At 36.5% G+C, this 19,244-nt stretch overlaps 1 protein-coding gene across 1 annotated transcript in view; it reads right to left on the bottom strand.

The window, feature by feature from the left end:
* The window catches only part of LOC138700907 (ribosome biogenesis protein WDR12 homolog), a 37,362-nt gene extending 18,118 nt beyond the window's left edge, over positions 1–19,244 (bottom strand). Inside the window, exons 1-7 of the mRNA XM_069827325.1 lie at positions 19,125–19,244; positions 18,705–18,790; positions 16,420–16,642; positions 14,852–14,992; positions 11,449–11,624; positions 5,849–5,928; positions 4,304–4,550 (exon numbers count right to left, since the gene is read on the bottom strand). Coding sequence (XP_069683426.1) covers positions 4,304–4,550; positions 5,849–5,928; positions 11,449–11,624; positions 14,852–14,992; positions 16,420–16,642; positions 18,705–18,790; positions 19,125–19,168 — 997 coding nt within the window. The 5' untranslated portion in view covers positions 19,169–19,244. The remainder of the gene's footprint in view (positions 1–4,303; positions 4,551–5,848; positions 5,929–11,448; positions 11,625–14,851; positions 14,993–16,419; positions 16,643–18,704; positions 18,791–19,124) is intronic.

Genomic DNA, 19,244 nt, shown 5'->3' with positions numbered 1-19,244 from the left:
TGCCTAAATCAATTTCAAGTTTATATCAAGATTAATGTTTATTTTACTCTCTAGATTATATCAAGGTCAATGACATTTCGTTCTCGGAAAAAATCAATACTTTCGCGTCTGCACACATCTCACGATTTACGAGATACTGCACAAGGTCAGTTCCGCTCCCCAGTCAGATAAGAATAACATGAATACTTATGAATAATTTCAAGTTAGAAATATGGTCGAGCATAAAAAGTCGTATGAAACTTGACTATAGTGGTAATTAAGAAACTCGTATGAAAATTATGAAACTCGCTTGCACTCGTTTCATAAACATACTCGCGTCTTAATTACTACTATTATAGGCTCGTTGCATAATGTACTATTATAGTTTATTTACTTCAATAAATGAAATAACTTAAATAAAATAAAGAATATGAAATTTTGTTTTTTGGATTATATACAAAACGCATTCTTTATCATTAAAAAATTAACACATTTAGGTTCATTAAAAAATTTTTGGTTTATGTACTGCAATGAATTTTCCACAAATTTACATCAAATTGCAGTTATTACTAAAATTTTTGTACTCAACATTAATTACTGTTTGAAAGCTACATGAGTGTTAAAATACAGGGTGTGGGAAACTTTCGGGGAATGAGTAGAAGATCTGAAAACAAGCAAACAAATTCATGCAAATTTATAGTCTATTTCGCTTTCTTTTTTATTACGCGTGTTTTTTTTTTTTCGTTGTTGGTAACTCTATAGCATCTATTAGATGCTTTATGGTTGTGCTAACAGATGGAGTTACTTGTCAACAATGTGACGCTGAAACGCGTGTTCAGGTTACTGCCCAGTGACAGTCCTGGTGTATTTTTATATTTGTGATGATTGGTTAATTAATATTAACCCGGCACACTCACAATCACACTCACATTCATACAAATTTCCAGATTCTAGACACCCAGGGAATTCCTCTTCTTCAAGAAAAATCAACCGAGAGCCGACCCCGGGAATCGAACCCGGGACCCCTGATCTGGAAGCCAGCATCCTGATCAACAGACCACGGAGGCAGTCTTTATTACGCATACTTTTCATTTCCTCTGGTCTAGTTCTTACATTAGTAGGTAAAAATAATCAGTAGGCCTTGTAAAAAAAAAAAAAAAAAAAGAGAGAATCTATTAATTATTGTCGCCTAGCAACTGAAAACAAGGGCTAGTGAATAGTGAAAATGGGTATCAATTCAGCTGAGATAATTTAAAAAGAGCCAGTTATTTAAACATTCTGTACTGAAAAGAAATCAAACAAATATTTTATTCTGGCCATTAAATGTGAGGTCAGCTTCATATACAGGCAACAAATGTATGTCTTCTTGTAAGAATGATGAAACTATATTGTACCAGGTGTCCCAAAAGTAACGATTCATTTTCATGAAAACAGTAATATCACAGTCTAGTATATACAGTCACGAAGCTTGAGTTGTGAGGGTGCTAGGAACAATAGACAGTGCAGGCACTATTTCACATTGTCTGTAATGAGGCAATATTAGCGATCCTAGTGGTTAGCAACTACCTATGGATGCATATTTACTACGTATTGAGCTTCGTGACTGTATATACTACTGTGGTAATATATTCTTTTCTTTCACATGTGTTTGCAGATATGGTCTCTGTACAAGAAAGAATAGCCATTGTTTTTTGGAAAGTTGGTGGTAAAACATTCTGGGAAGTGTGTGAACTGTACCGTCGAAGATATGGAAATGGGACACAAACAAGGAACAATATCAGGCATCTTTTGAACAAATTCTGGCATACTCTTAATTTTACTCTGAAGAACAAAGAGCACCACATCCAGGTAATGTGTCACCTGGAGGAGGAAAATTATGTAGCCCATATGGGTAATAGATACAAGTTACCTTGATATGCTTCAGATTTTCCTGGAACCACAATTGGAGTCTCACAGAATTTTGAATACCGTTGTGTTCCAGCAGGATGGGGCTATTCCCCACTTCGCTGTCATTGTTTGTGATTACCTCAACCGCATGTTTCCAGGATGGTGAATTGGTAGAGGTTCACCGCATATCTGGCCTCCATGGTCACCTGACCTTACCTCATTAGAATTCTTCACGTGGGGTTACATCAAGTCCTTTGTGTGCAGCAGTGATGTCAATTGATGCCCACAGGAGAAAGCGCGCGCTTTAGAGCCCAGGAGAGCCAGAGCGCTTTACAGCGGAAAGGAAAGAGACAGACGAAAGAGGTGGTATATGCCGCTTGGTCGAGCTATATTCAGGAATGGCCAGCACTCGTTCAATGGATAAAGGGAAGAGAACTTATTAAAACTGTATCCATGGTAATTTTTAGATTTGCCTGAGAAGTATAAGTGCATTATAAGAATGTAAGTTTTAATTTTAATGCTCATTATTCACAAGTTTGTTTTTTTTTTTTATTCAAAAGTAATAGTTTCTCAACTTTTTTTTTATAGAAAAGTGAATTTTCAGATATAGGTCTATTTATTTAGTAGCCTTACAGGTACAGAAACAATGTTTTCGTAAATCTAATTTACCGTAAATATGTATTACTGAAAATAGTGCATTACAAATTTTGAAAATATTCGCTTGGAAATTGTTTGTAAGGAAATGAATTAACAAAGCAACTACTGTTACATCATAAGCAAAAGAAATGTGTCCATGTGTTGTAGAAATGTCAGCTCTATAGCTTCAGCAGGTTTCGAGAACATCATTAAAATTCTGATGATAGGAAGTTGCTCACAAATATCACCTTAAAAGCATAATGCGATAAGAGTTTTGTTATGTAATATTAGGTACACTTAAAACAGATACAGTACCTAGGTAACTTTGCTTTGTACTGTAATATTGTTTTGATTAGTTCATTGATTACTTTTGTAAGGCTAAAGATACTATCAATACCAATTCCAACTTATCATGTCATACTCAATCTCTTTCTTTGGAATATCACTTTCTTTATGAATGATGTGTTTCATCCACTTAATACAGTATAATATTATACTACTATGGAATTTAAGTGAATATCCCTTCTTAACTCTCTATTATGTTATTAAGATTTAAAACACAAGTGCAATATTAAGAAATTGGTGTCAGTACTTTTGTTTTACAGAAAGAAGTCATATAAAAACAACATAAAATTTCACGTTCCGTTTGAAGTTTGTGCATCACTGTTTTCTTAATCCAACAAGCTGCTTATTTCTCCTTCCATACTTAGCGCTTGATGCCCGCGCACGACGTCAAGGTTAGAAAAATACGCTTGCTTTGACATCACTGGTGTACAGAGTTAAAATCAGAAGCCTGCTTCAGTTGTGTGAAATAATTGTGGAGGCAACAGCATCACAACTGATCAACTGCAGAGTGTGTTCACAGCTATGGAGGAACAATGTGTTGACTTGCAGGGTGGCCATGTTGAACTTTATATCTATATATATATATATATATATATATATATATATATGTCTACTACAGGATTGGGCAGATAAAACCAGCCCGTGTTATGACATTGATAGGTACTAATGATTTGAAACAAACTTCAAATGGAATGAAAATAAAATGCATTTACCTTCATAATAAATGTTGGAAGCGCCCTCCATCTGCATCTAGACACTTCTGTGCACGTTTTAACAGGTTCATGAAAACACGTGTCAATTCCTCATGGGTGATACTGCGGATGCAGTCCGCAAGTTCTCCTACTCACATGAACCTGTTGAGCCAATCTCTTGGTAGACTTTCGAGGACTCCTAGTCATAAATTCATTAATTCGCGCCGTAAGTTGAGGAGTCCGGACAGAAGGAGTTCTGTTCCTTGTTACATTTTTTATGGATCCAACCGTACACCGTTTTCGCAACAAATCTTGAATGCTGCTTTTCGCTGGTACTGAGCGAAGCGGATATTTGTCTCTGAATAATTGTTGTGTTTCCTTAATAGAGCTGGTCTGTACGTACGCCTCCACAATGAATATTCGCTCTGGTATTGAATAAGTCATGCTTATTTAAAGAACAACTCTTTACATGTGTTTAGAACGTCTGACTTTTAAACAGCAACCAGAAGAGGTTATAAGCAACAATGACACAAAACACGCGGAAGATACAGTATAGCCAACATAATTACATTTTCAAGAAAAAAGAAAGAAAAAAATCAATACTCTACATAATTTATTTTCCAAATCATATGACATGAGATGGGGCCGGTTTTATCTGCCCAACCCTGTATATTAAACATTCTTTTCATGAAAATCGTTACTTTTGGGACACTCTGTATATCTTCCAAATGTTATTTTGAAAACTTATGAAATATACTACAAACCTCTGGAACGTGGGTCATACAGTCGAACATGTTTGTCGGCAGAAGCTGTAATCAGCATTCTATTCAGGGGTGACCAACTCGAATCAAAGAATGACTTGTTGCCAACAATCTCACTCTTGATGCCTCCAATTTCTGTGTCCCACAGCCTAAGTGTATGATCCCACGACGCCGTAGATAGCTCGGAGGAATCTGTCCACTGGACTGATGAAATGGCTTCTTTGTGGCCCTTCAGTGTCATCAACGGAGTCTGCAAAATCAACTCACAATATTATTAAAGAGCACGGAGGAGGCCTTGCAATGGTGTATGTACATATTAAGAACAAAATATACAGGGCATATCAGAAGTCCGGTAACACTTTCAATATTTTATTACACAAAAACTACTAATGATAGCACTTTCAAACACACGTCAGTTTAAAGTCAAACTCTCAAAGTTCGTTTTACACCTTACAGAGATTCAATGTGTGAACCACGAGTGACTTGGCGGGTGTCCAAATGATAATCAAACTCTTCCCATACCCTTTTCAACATATTCTTTGTGACCGTGGCGGCAGCTTCTCGAATTATGGTTTTTAGTTCCTCTAAATCACGTGGCAAAAGCAGTACAAACACACGGTCCTTTAGGTACCCCCATTGAAAAAAGTCACATGCAGTCATATCAGGTGACCTTGGTGGCCATGTCATGAAAAATCCGTCCCTTACTCCAGCACGTGCTATCCAACGATCAGACATCTCCGTATTCAGGTAAGCACGAACTGCATTGTGGAAATGTGGCAGAGCCCCATCTTGCTGAAAGATGAAATCATCATCAAGATCTTGTCTAAGTTGAGGCACCAACCACTGCTCCAACATGTCCAGATATGAATATCCAGTCACAGTAGCCTCAATGAAGAAGAAAGGTCCGTACAGTTTTCGTTGTGACAACACGCAGAAAACATTCACCTTTGGTGAATCACGCTCATGTTCAATGATTCTGTGAGGTTTCTGTGTACCCCAAACACGACAGTTGTGCTTCTTAATTTTCCCACTCATATGGAATGTCGCTTCGTCGCTGAAAATTAAGCGGCTGAATAAGTCATCGTCGTCTGCTACGAGTTTTCTTGCCAGCTACAACAACAGGCAGCAAAGGTGAATGTTGGATAGGAAGTGTTTGTACCGCCTTTGCCACGTGATTTAAAGGAATTAAAAACCAGAATTCGAGAAGCTGCTGCCACGGTCACAGAGGATATGTTGGAAAAGGTATGAGAAGAGTTTGGACATCTGCCGAGTCACTCGTGGTTCACACATTGAATCTCTGTAAGGTGTAAAACGAACTTTGAGACATATTTTAAACTGATGTGTGTTGAAAGTGCTATCATTAATCACAAGGAACCTCAGTTATGATGGTTGAAGTGGGAGGTGTAGTTCGAATGGAGATGGAGGACCTTCACAACCAACGATTAGGCTATATGTTATTCTTCACTGGATTTGCATACAATGTTGCCTTTAAGCCACCAAATACTACATTCAGCAACAACCAATGCACACAAGAATCATATCACTTACTCTGACTTGGAATTTCCCATGTTCTGTTTTCAGGCGTTTTGGAACTGATTCCCCAGGCTCGTCCGAACTCTCATGAATGTCTGTAAACAGTGTAACAAATATTACAAAGGATTCCATATTCTGTGTCTGAGTAGTGCAATATATAGCTACTTCGAAAGCATGATGGAATATTCAGATTGTCAATTTCTATAAATGAATACAATATAATATTTTATTACTCAGTCAATGACAAATCAATGTAAAAAAATGACTTATTTTATAGTCATTAAGTTTATATACATGAATTACAAAATTGCGAATGTTTTCGCCTATTCAGGCATCCTCAGGCAGAGTTATACAATATCTCAATGTCACATACGTAGCTATTGGTAGTGTGTACTATTTGAATTAGTAATGTACAAGCTATCTCCATTATTAAAATGTAATATTACAGGTAGTAAACTTAATAATGTTAATTACTAAATGGTTTTTAACATTTTAACATTATTAAGTTCACTACCTGTAATATTACATTTTAATAATGGAGATAGCTTGTACATTACTAATTCAAATAGTACACACCACCAATAGCTACGTATGTGACATTGAGATATTGTATAACTCTGCCTGAGGATGCCTGAATAGGCGAAAACGTTCGAAATTTTGTAATTCATGTATATAAACTTAATGACTATAAAATAAGTCATTTTTTACATTGATTTGTCATTGACTGAGTAATAAAATATTATAATATATAGCTAGTCGGAGATGTATGCAATTGAGGGGGAAAGAAATTGGTCACCCTACCCTAGTATCTCCTGGCCTAGTTGTCTCATGAGTGATCCTTGTTGATGTAACTTGTGGGGTCCAAAGAAGAAACTGCAGAATGCAGAATATGACAGTCTAACACATAACGTAACTGTACCAAACATCAAAGCATACAACGTAATACCAACGGTCCAGTTCGAAAGGGAAACAACTAAAAATTTAAGTTTTAAGAAATCTGAATTTTAAAGCTTCATGTTGCTGTGAAAACTTCAATCAACATTTTCTAATTTTAAACTAATAGTATACCGGGTAAATCTCAAATATATTTTACAGTTATGCTACCATTTATGTGACACTTAGGGAAGTGTTTAAGTGATATAAAATACACAGACATTTGCACATGTTATTTAAATACCATTTCCGGTTTAAACAGAAATTACCTCAACTTTCTTATTTCAAATGGAACACCCTATATGAAGATCTTGATTCCATCTCTTCCTGATCTCAACAATTTGGGCTTAACCTAAACGCATGTAAATCACAGGCTATTCTGTTCGCGAACCGTAGATTAATTCCTGAAGTCAACGACCTGAATATTCCACCTGTGAAACTGGATAAAACAATCATCCCGTTTAGCTCTACCGTAAAAAATCTCGGAGTGCATTTCGAATCTAATCTTAGTTGGGATACGCATATTAAATATACATGTAAGAAGGCATTCTCTATTCTCCATTCACTAAGAAGATTGTATCATTATCCATCTAAATTAAAACAGACGCTGGTACAGACACTCATTCTTCCTCACTTCGATTATTGCGACGTTTTGTTCAGTGATCTCAGGATTGATTCCGCCCAGAAACTACAGCGTGTTCATAACGTGTGCGTCCGCTTCATTTGTAATGTTGGACACTATGATCATATCTCACCTTCTTTCGAGAAGTTATCATGGCTTAGGTTACATGAGAGGAGAAATCTGCACTCACTTTCTCTCCTATATCGAATTATGCACACTTCATCCCCCTATTATTTATTCGCTCGTTTTCATACTCTCTCTCGCTATCATAATATTAATACTCGATCACAACGCGATAACACGCTAGAAATTCCACTTCACACATCATCTCTGTATTCCTCATCTTTCACTGTTGCTACCTCTCGTCACTGGAACTCTCTGCCGCCTGAAGTCAAGGGCTGCCGAACATTGAAATCTTGCAAATCCAAGTTAGAAAATTATCTTATGACGAGTTGCCAAACAAACTTACTATTATGACAAGCGTTGTATTGCAAGTTTCCACGTATTCACATTTTTTTTTTATGTTCTAGTGATATTTAACTTATTTTTTATTTTTGTTTTCATATTTTCCGATAATGGTATATCTCTAATGTGATAAGTTGAGCTATATATAAACATAATTTTCCTTACTGTGTGTACTTAAAAATATTGTATTCATTGTATGCTTTGTACTGCACTATTGTATTACTACTATTAGTATTATTATTACTATTAGGCTTGTTATTATTATTTTATTTATTATTATTATTATTAATATTATTATTATCATTATTATTATTATTAATATTATTATCATTACTATTCTTATTCATTATTATTATTATTATTATTATTATTATTATTATTATCAATAATTGTCTTATTTTTTTATACTTTGTAGGCCTCATTTATTTTGACCTGCTGTTCACATTTTATTATGCTTTTTTCTTTCTTTCTGTATGTTATATATTATGTCTGATTTCTTCTTACTTGTTGTTTACATTTTATTATTATTATCTTATTCAGTTTTGTGTGTAAAATTGTAGTGTACTTTGTAAATTTGTAGTGTTCCTATAACGCAGTTTTTACTCCTGGTTGAGTGTTAGAGAAGGCCGTATGGCCTTAACTCTGCCAGGTTAAATAAATCATCATTATTATTATTATTATTATTATTATTATTATTATTATTATTATATATTAGTACATATTTTTGCTTCTCTCTAAATTCTGAATCCAAAGATGTATAACATGTCCAGATTTGAAGTGACAGTCTTTTGTTTAATTCAACAAACTGAATACTCATTGCTATGGAAAAACATTAAAACAAAAATTACATAGATTTTAAATATTAATTTACTGGTACTTAAGTTCTTCACAAACAACGAAAACATTTCAACACAATAATCCTGATAACTTCATGTGTGTTGCTAAAAATGTCCAACGTAACTCCTGAAACTGTAGCAATTTCTCTTGTTGATGCAGTAGAATTTACCTCCATATATGCCAAAATATCAGTTTCTGTTTCTTCAGAAATAACAAAACATTATCTTTCATTATTATCATCCGTACAAAATTTCTGTTCGACTCTATGAAAATAATTTTCCATTGGTGATGGCGATCAGGGTACCTTTCAGCATATAAACACAAACAGCACGTGTATTTCTTCTTCATTCATCAAATATTAATAACTTATCGACCTGTTCAGAACGAGATAATAATAATGTTCTATTTTCACCATTGATTATTACAGCTAAATAATTCTATACCAATTTGTACACAATGTTAAACATGTAAACAAACTTTCTTTTGTTTTCAACAACAATCTTCCATAGCAACGAGTATTGCAATTTACTGAATTAAACAAAAGACTATCACTTCAAATCTGGACATGTTACACATCTTTGGATTCACAATTTAGAGAGGAACAAAAATTTGTACTAATATACAGAGTGTTCCATTTGAAATAAGAAAGTTAGGGTACTTTCTGGTTAAACCAGAAATAGTATTTAAATAACACTCGCAAATGTTTGTGTATTTTATATCACTTAAAAACTTCCCTAAGTGTCACGTAAATGACAGCATAACTGTAAAATATATATCTGGGATCTACCAGAATCCAGTTACACCCGGTATATAGTGTGTTAATTAAGTATGGAATATTGCTAATAACTCTTTATATATTCATTTTATGAAAAAATGCCAAAAATAAAAGTTGTTGGAGATATCTAACCAAAACTTATGGCTATGGTCTCACAAAATTATGTACAGGGTGTGGCAAAAAAAATAACACTTTTTTTTTAAATGGCAACCTATATTAAATTTTACATATTTGAAATCTCCATTCAATTTTACATACAAATACAAGTTTGACTCAGTATCATAAATGATGAATACTCTCCTGTAAATGTTATGGTTTTTTGAAATGTTTCAATAAGCAACACAAAATAAATGAGTGTATTCATATGGAGTAGGCCACGAAACAAACAAAACAATAACATAACTGAATAATTTCAAGGAAAAATTGTTCCGGGGCCGGGTATTGATCCCGGGACCCTTCGCTTAGCGCGTGAACGCTCTACCGACTGAGCTACCCCAGGAACTATACATGACACCATCACAATGTTTCCTTTTATATCCACACAACTCACATGAGCTGACAAGATGCCAGAACTCAACTATGAGTGCACACAATACTGTGTGACTTAAATTGTGGCCATGGATAAATACGAGTATATAATAGGATGCGAAACTGCGATCAGCACCATCTGGATTTGGGAGTGTGAAATAAGGTGATCAGCGCCCAACGTCGTAGGTGGTGAATATTAGAACTACATGTTGGGTACATTACTGAGAGTTCTCTACTTATCCGTTCGAGATATTGCTGTACGGGAGAGTCGAAGATGAAGATGGCGGACTGAAACTTGCTAATAAGTGAACATAAAGTGATACGTGTGTGTATAAGCAGAGTATGTTGAACAGTGATGTTTATGGACGTTTAGTGTTATTGAATGTATTGTAAAGTAATAGTAATATAATAAATTGAAGTATCTAAGTAGTTCTTGCAGACTTTTCCATACCCAAAGAATACAATCCCAATTATCTAACCTTTTGCTTTATTCTTTGTCTCTGTCTGGTTATATTTTAATCGGGTAGTGTAAAACACATCGTCTCTTTTATCTTCCTGTTGGCTCCGGTAAGAATTTTCAGTGGAATATGCTGTGAGGAATAAAACCGTAAATGTTTTATTTTAAATTGGGTTAGTTTTGAATATCGATGAGGGTGGGAGGGAATACTTTCTGCACAGTTTAACATTTTCGTCACCAGGTGCGCTGCTAAATGCATGGAGTAATTACTCTTTTCGCTACTTGGTGCGCTGCTAGATGTAATAACGCCCCTCCCAGAAATGGATGGCAGCAAGATCAATTTCTACAACAGTGCCTCTAGTATGTGTTACGGGAAACTCATGAAGTTTCGCATCCTATTATATATTTATCCATGTTGTGGCTTTCTGTTAACGTACCTCCAGTAACGAATGTATTATACAAATCTGGCTTTCAGGTAGTAGCTCCCTGTAAAGCAGGTTTGAATAATTTCAAGGAAAAATTGTTCCGGGGCCGGGTATCGATCCTGGGACCCTTCCCTTAGCGCGCGAACGCTCTACCGACTGAGCTACCCCAGGAACTATACACGACACCGTCGTAGCTCAGTCGGTAGAGCGTTCGCGAGCTAAGCGAAGGGTCCTGGGATCGATACCCGGCCCCAGAACAATTTTTCCTTGAAATTATTCAAACCTGCTTTACAGGGAGCTACTACCTGAAAGACAGATTTGCATAATAACATAACTGTTTCAGAGAATGAGTAAAGAGCTCATATTAGAAGATATGCTGTTGTTACAATACCAATTTCACAGTACTTGTTTCTCCAAAGATACTAATTTTACGACCAATGTTTAGAAGACCTTTTTTCTCGTTTTTATGAATACTACCTCCTCTTAAATATTACATTCTTCTCCTTAACACCCTGTATAAGTCCCATAATGATAATGTTGTCATAATGACTGGTCACATTCAGCATGACTCACCAGCAGACCAGATCTTGAGATTGGTGTCCCAGCCCCCCGTAGCCATCTTGGTCTGGCAGCGGCTGATTCCCACACACTCCAGGCCCCGCTCGTGCCCCCTGCACACGTGGATGCACTCCACTGCGTTGGTGGCCACGTTCCACTCCCACAGCATGGCTGTTTGGTCATGTGATGCACTGTAAACACAACGACCTAACCTTACTTTTACATATAGCTACAGGTATTAGAGTAAAACTACATCCATACAGGAACTGAAGAAAAAAAAACGCGTAACTGAAATGACATCTCAAAAAACATTTGAAGACTATATAGGAAGAGTGACTTAAGTCAATTTAGCAAAATTTTCACAAGAGAAATTTAGAAATCCATATAATTTCGAGGGAAAAATTGTTCCGGGGCCAGGCATCGAACCTGGGACCTTTGGTTTAACGTACCAACGCTCTACCAACTGAGCTACCAGGGAACTCTATCAGACACCGATCCAATTTTTCCCACTATATCCACAGACCTCAAAGTGGGCTGACAACCGTCAAGCAACCAACGTTGAGTGCACACTAGAGTTGGGCAACACGATTCTTTTTCAGAAGTCGATTCCAACGATTCAATCACACATTACGAATCGATTCTAACGATTCGTTCACGATTCTTCCCAGTCTGCGATTCCAACTATTCTTTTGAATCGTCGCAAGACACTTTCCTTTGCAAACCACGCGTAGAACAAAAACGTTCCACATCTCTCGCATAGATGGCATAAGAGGCGAGACATTGGAATGTCTCTTTCTCATTGGCTGGAACCATTCAGTATGACCTCCATTAATCTACAAAATTACCCAAGATAATGTCTCTAAATTATAATTTATCAACTGAACCTTATTACGAAGTACATTTTTTGCATTACATCTGTATTTAACTATGCAAATTTCAGGTTTGTGTTCATTATTTTCCATACTTAACAAATGCAGTACATATTTTGATTTCACTCTCGCTCGGGAGCATTCGACACGGTTCGGAAATGTCCGTTGACAGGTTACATCAAACAACGAATAGAATCGTGGATTACGATACCATGCCGATTCCTTAATATTCTTTTGAATGACAATTCGTTACGATTCTTTTGAACGACGATTCGTTGATACCACGAATCGATTCTTACGATTCTTTATTATTAGTCGTTCGAATGAACGATTCGTTCACGAATCGACCCAACTCTAGTGCACACTAACTCTGTGTGACTTAAATTGTGGTTTTCTGTTAACGAACAGTGACGTGTGTTATGCAAATCAAGCTTTCAGGTATTTTCTTTTTTATCCAATGCTACCAGGTTGTCTTTTCGACATTTCTGGTCTTCTCTCCTGGCCGTGGCTTAGTTGTAACTCACTTCTGAGGTTGGGGCGCCTGGAAGGCGGAGTTACATTACCCCGATGATGTGATAGGATGATTATGATAATGTGGTGCCAGGAGAGGTCTTAAATCTAAACTTAACCTAAATTCCAGACCATGGACGAACACAGGAATAACTCCCTGTAAAGTTGATTTGAATAATTTCGAGGGAAAAATTGTTCCAGGGCCAGGCATCGAACCTGGGACCTTTGGTTTAACGTACCAACGCTCTACCAACTGAGCTACCAGGGAACTCTATCAGACACCGATCCAATTTTTCCCTCTATATCCACAGACCTCAAAGTGGGCTGACAACCGTCAAGCAACCAACATTGAGTGCACACTAACTCCGTGTGACTTAAATTGTGGTTTTCTGTCAACGAACAGTGACGTGTATTATGCAAATCAAGCTTTCAGGTATAACTCCCTGTTTGCATTGTAGAAATTCATAGTTAAACCATCTTTGAGTCTATAATACAGTACTCAAATTTGTAACACATATTCTTGTAGAATTTTTTATTTTATTTTATTTACTCTGGTGGAGTTAAGGCCATCAGGCCTTCTCTTCCACATCACCAGAATACAACTACAAGAAATATTATACATCGTGATGCAATTAATCTAATGAAATAACATGACAGAATGAATATGACATAAAAAAAAGTAGAAATTGAATATCATAAAAATTAGTCTAACATATTAAGCAATGATGCAAAAAAGGAAAAAAACGAAAAAATTAAAAACATATACAACAAATACAGACACAAAATAACAGTGACACTTAGCATTATTGTTATTATCAAGGGAAGATAAGCTGTTCTAGTATCCTGGCACGAAGACAAGGTACAGGGTTAATCGAGCAGAAGGAAATTTTTGCCAAAATACTAAAGATAAAAACTTCGGCATAAATCTAGCAACTTGTCAACAACGGATTTCGTGAGACAGAACATATTTTTTTTACTTCGGAAAACGTATTATTTGTCTTTGTGTTAAATTTTACATTACCTCGTTAACATGTTTCAGCCTGCTATCGGCCATCTTCAGAACTGGTCGTTGCTGGTCTTGGCGCATTTGTTTTGTTTCCTGTGGGGGTGTGTTTATGTAGTGTAATGTGGAATCAAAGAGTGTGTGTGTTCTGAAATTGAGTTGTTTGTTGAGAATTTCATTTGGATGTGTTTTTGTGTGTTTGTATATATTTCGTATTGTTCTAGTGTGTTTAGTTTCTAGCTTTCTGGTTGGATGTGCAGTATTTCCATGTCTGTGTTGATGTCTCTGAAGGTGTGGTTAGCATTTGTGATGTGTTCTGCATATGTGGAGGTGTGTTGTAATTTTGTTATGGCTGTGATGTGTTCTTCATAACGTGTTTGAAATGATCTTCCTGTCTATCCTAAGTTGTTGTTGTTGTTGTTTTCTAATGCCAGGCGTTTGACAATAAAGTCATTTGACCTCTTGCACTCCAATATTTTTCAAAGATATTATCATGGCCAGCCACTGAAGCACAGATTTTGAGGTGTTCCGAATCCATTTCTTGGTATGAGTTGCACAATGGGCAGTTAGGGGACTGATATATTCCAATTCTATGCAGGTGTTTGGCCAAACAATCATGGCCTGTTGCCAATCTAAATGCAGCTACAGACGATTTTCGTGGTAAATCGGGAATTAACTGTGGATTTTGATCCAGAGAGTTCCATTTTTTCCCTTGGGATTGAGTTATCAAATTTTGTTTGTTGAAGTCTAAGTATGTAGATTTAATAAATCTCTTCACAGAGTAATACGTAGATTTAGTAACAGGTCTGTAAGTAGCAGTGCTGCCCTTCTTTGCTAAAGCATCCGCATTCTCGTTTCCCAGGATTCCACACTGGGAAGTCTGTCCTATGTAGAAGTTGTTGCAGGTGTTACATTTGAGTTTGTATACACCTGTGTGGTTGTATTTGTTTGTTTGTGTTGTTTGTATGTTGAGATGCTTTTGTAGAGTGTTATTTGTTTTGTATGCGATAAAACACAATAATGAGACAATGCCCACCTCACAAACGTCGCCATTGTGTCATCATGTGTGACCCAGGCCACTGCTTTAATAGGACCGGTGTGACCAGGAATGGTCAACCGATGCTTGCCCTTCGTTGTCCACAGGTGAAGTGTGTTGTCATAGCAACCAGATAGAATCCTGCAACACAAGACCATAAATCCCTCACATACAGAGGCCGCCAAAAAAATGTATACGGGCTATTCCATATGAAATCGATCAGTAAAAAACCTCGCATTTTTTTCAATACTCTAATTTTTTCCTTATTTATACAAGGTGCTGAGGAGAGTGCATTTGCAAAAATATATTATCGAAAGTCAAACGGTTTTTGTATTATTGAGCGACAAATTTAGCGTATTTTATAAAAACAAGCCTCTTTCAGCGCTCAGAACTCTGGAACCATTTACTGCAGAACATTGAACGGGAGCTCATTTTGAAGCTGACATTTTGTAGGTTATGTTAAGAAGTAATCATTATTTTTATTGTACACAGAGAGACAGATAATCTGATTTTACTTACTTTTAGGCTTTTTGCCCATTTGTAAGAATATAAAAAAATATTGAGAAAAAACCTTGCATTATTAAGAGGCATTCGGCATTGTTTGCTTAGTGGCTCGGCAATAAGTTTCGAGGGTATTAAATAAATTATTTTCACACGCCTAGACTTGAACGGCGCAGTACCGCACACATTGGCCGAGAGCTGAAGATAAGCTAGCATTGGGCGTCATTTTACTTCTGTGCTTATGAAAACCTGTGATAAAGCTAGCCCAGCCATGACTGCTACACGACACATCACGTGTTTGTCTCCTGGCCTTGCTTGTCTCGACTACCTACAGTCAGCTGGTTAGTTCACGCGCGTACTATTTATTTTCTTTATTTGATATTTTCAATACTTTCTTATCAACATACCATCAGAAAAAAATGTGTGTTTATTTGTACTTTCAAAGCGGAATCTAACTATATATTTTTGAAATATTTTTTCGTCGTCAAACGCGTCTTAATGAAGAAAAATCTAAATTTCTCCATTTCCATAAACAGTAAGAAAAACTGTTAACATGTCAATATAAACTTTAATTTCTCAGCATCAAAATAAACCATGATTTTGATCATTGGGTGAAAGGGTTTCGGAGCCACAACAGTTTAAAGTTGCTAATTTTACGAAAATACGATAAATTTAAATATTTTTAATTCAAACACTATGAAGTTCTGATGCCTCAAACTTTGCACAAAGCATTGTATCACAGTTGTCAACGGACAGAAAAAGTTTCATTGTATTTAAAAATTGCAAGGTCAATTTTCTCTATATTTCGGTCGATTTGAGATGGAGTAGTCCGTATACACTTCTTTGTCAGACTGTATCGGGATATTGATATTGTCAATTGATTTGAATTACTATAAAAATAATAACGAAGGTTTTTAAAAATGTTCAAGCAATCACTGCTGGACCACTCAATTCAGACTGAGCCGTCCTCAAGTTTGGTTAGGAATTTGGATGGCCTTAGTCATGTTTGAGTCAAGGAGCCCTTATGAACAGCTCGTCTTCCAATGACATCTAATAACGATGCTCACCAGTTGCTGCGCACTTCAACAGCCGACACCCAGTCGTCATGCAGGAGGCAGTCCTGTGGCTCGGGGGCGGGCACGCGCTCAAAGTACTCCACCTCCACCGTGGCCTCGCTGGACACACTGTGCTCCTCCAGGTGCTCCGCCAGCGGCACCCGCAGGACTTCGCCACACACCAGGAAGTCGAAGTCCACCTCACGACGCTGCTCATCTGCCTCATTGTTGCCTGCTGTGAACACAATCACCACAACAATAATAATAATAATAATAATAATAATAATAATAATAATGTCATCATCATTATAGTTGTAGTGTCCTTAAGAGAAAAATAAAAGGTTCGTTCCAACAGCAGTCAGGAACCGTCCGTAACCATCGTGAGCATGCGCAGTACAGAAAAAGCGTTCCAACACAATCCGAACCAGTCCTGAACCGGAAACATGTACTGCAGTCGGGCGTTCCAACAAGCTTTTGACACGGGTTCGGAACGGTCAGAAATAGTCCGCGGATTGAGGCATGTACGGAAGAGTACGCGAGACGTGCATAAGCTCACCAACGTCTCCTGGATACTGAAGAAAGACATGATCGACTGTTCACATCATTGAGGTTAAAGATGAAAAGTGACAGTACAGACGAATAATAAAACTAGAGATTTAATTTAAATTATCGCCAAAAAGAAAGGGAATGGAAATTATTTGGGTGTTGAAACTGTTAATTACAATTTCAACATACAGCTTTGATTAAAAGTAGGCTATAATAAATAACATATATACATTAATAATTAAAAGAAGAACTATTTTTAGATGAGAGTCCCCCAGTACACGACATTGAATTAGCATAATTCTTGCCTTCCATATTTCTTGTCATCTTTTTATAGTAAATGATCGAAATTCTATTTTCTGCAATTAGAATTAGCTGCGAAACGATAATAATTAAACATCCCGTTCTTAGCAAAGATGATCACAGTTATAGCATCTCTGGATTTAGTACATAACGATCCGCAAAAGCGTTCCAACAGCGTCCAGTCCAGTTTCAATCCCATAGCAGATGCTCAACTAGCGCATGCGCATAAGATGGTACAGGAACCGTACATGAACTGATCCATGAACCGCTTGTTGGAACGAACCTAAAGGCTACCAACCGACAGTAACTTCCTCTCTTATTTTGCAATTACTTTTAAGATATACCTGATTTGATAGATGAATTCATTAATAATAATATAATGATATTATTAGCCTTATGTTTACTATGTCAAATTCTTGTTTTAGATCAATTTCAAAACACGGTTACCTTCCTTTCCCTCTTCTTTCAAAATTTCAATTTGTGCACACAAAATAAATTATTAGCACTGAAAAGTGCCTTTTCGTAAGCATTATGGCCACTTTGAACGGACTCCTAACGAATATTCACACGTTTATCACTGGGATTGTGGCGCTGGAAATCAATTTAGAACACTTTTATCTGAGCCACGACACATTTCAATTTTTATTGTACAATATAAATGCAATTATCACTACAATGACACAATAATTCTTGCAGATAATACAGAAACGTAATTAACAGAGTCGCAGTTTCACTTCACTTCCACTAGATGACTCTTGAGTTCCAGGATATAGGCGTAGCAGGGATGCCAATATCGGCAAACGAAATGAAACTGTGAGGAATGTTACAATAGGTGTGTAGCACGTTAGGTTAGGTTAGATTAGGTTTTTTTTAGGTGTGTAAGATAATATGAATGGTTACCACAGTTGGCGACACTGCAATCATTCTCTCACTCCACCTCAAATAACGTCACAACGATGAAATATGGCCGCCTTCTTCCTTCAAGTACGACGATTTTCCTATATAAGTAAGGAACCTATTTAGGGCGGGTTGGGTGGAACCACAGCTCTCCCAGTGATCACATCGAGTTTCTACTACTCCACACTACAAAACTAAGGTATTTTCAGTGTTTGTTTTTAATTTCCTATACTGGTAGTACAGTAATAAAAATTCACCGCATTATGATGTGCATTCGAGAAACACAAACAAATGTGCTCTTTTTAGTATTTTAAGATTAATTGTTCAATGAGGTAACCGTACACTGGAATTTTGTTTTAATTACAAAGCACTCTCTCACCACTCTTCAGTCCAAAAAACAGTTGCACTAATAAACACGTCTAGGTCTATCTAAATAACTCGGTAAAAATGATTGCCGAAACTATTCTTCAATCAACTCTCGACATGAAGTTGAAAATTCAGTAACGCATAAATGTTATTAATATGCATAATTATGAGAAAATAATGTGCCTTACCTTTCAAAAGTTCGTTAACCAGCGAATTAAGTTCATTACAGGTCACGCTCGTTGGAACTGTAAACGGATTATCTGGAACTGCATACCTACGAATTGAACATGTTTAATATCAATTTAATGACATAACAGCTACTACCAAATGCATTTATGTTCTCGGTACATGTTTGGCTTTACCCTTCAATAGTTCCTTGCCTATTTGATTATATCATTCTACCACAGGACGAATTCTGACATGCCACTTTTTACAGAAAAATCTTAACCACGTTTCTTGCATGCTGGTCTAACACGCAATACACAAAAATTCTACATATTAACACTGTTACATAGCGATACACCTAAAAGACACATCCAAATACAATGCATATAAACTTACGTTCTTAAATAAATTACATATTAACATATTTTTGAAACAATACTTACTGTTGTTGTTTTGTAATAAAGCGTACATGCAATTGCGCTGCCATGTTGTTTGACTCGGGTGCTTTCCATTGGACTCAGCTCATCAGATATCATCCGAGCGACGTTGTGTCTGAACCTGAG

This window comes from Periplaneta americana, chromosome 6, assembly GCF_040183065.1.
Source record: "Periplaneta americana isolate PAMFEO1 chromosome 6, P.americana_PAMFEO1_priV1, whole genome shotgun sequence".
NCBI classification, from domain to species: Eukaryota; Metazoa; Arthropoda; class Insecta; order Blattodea; family Blattidae; genus Periplaneta; species Periplaneta americana.
Note: the sequence above shows the minus strand (reverse complement) of the source record. Positions and strands in the feature narration are given on the sequence as shown.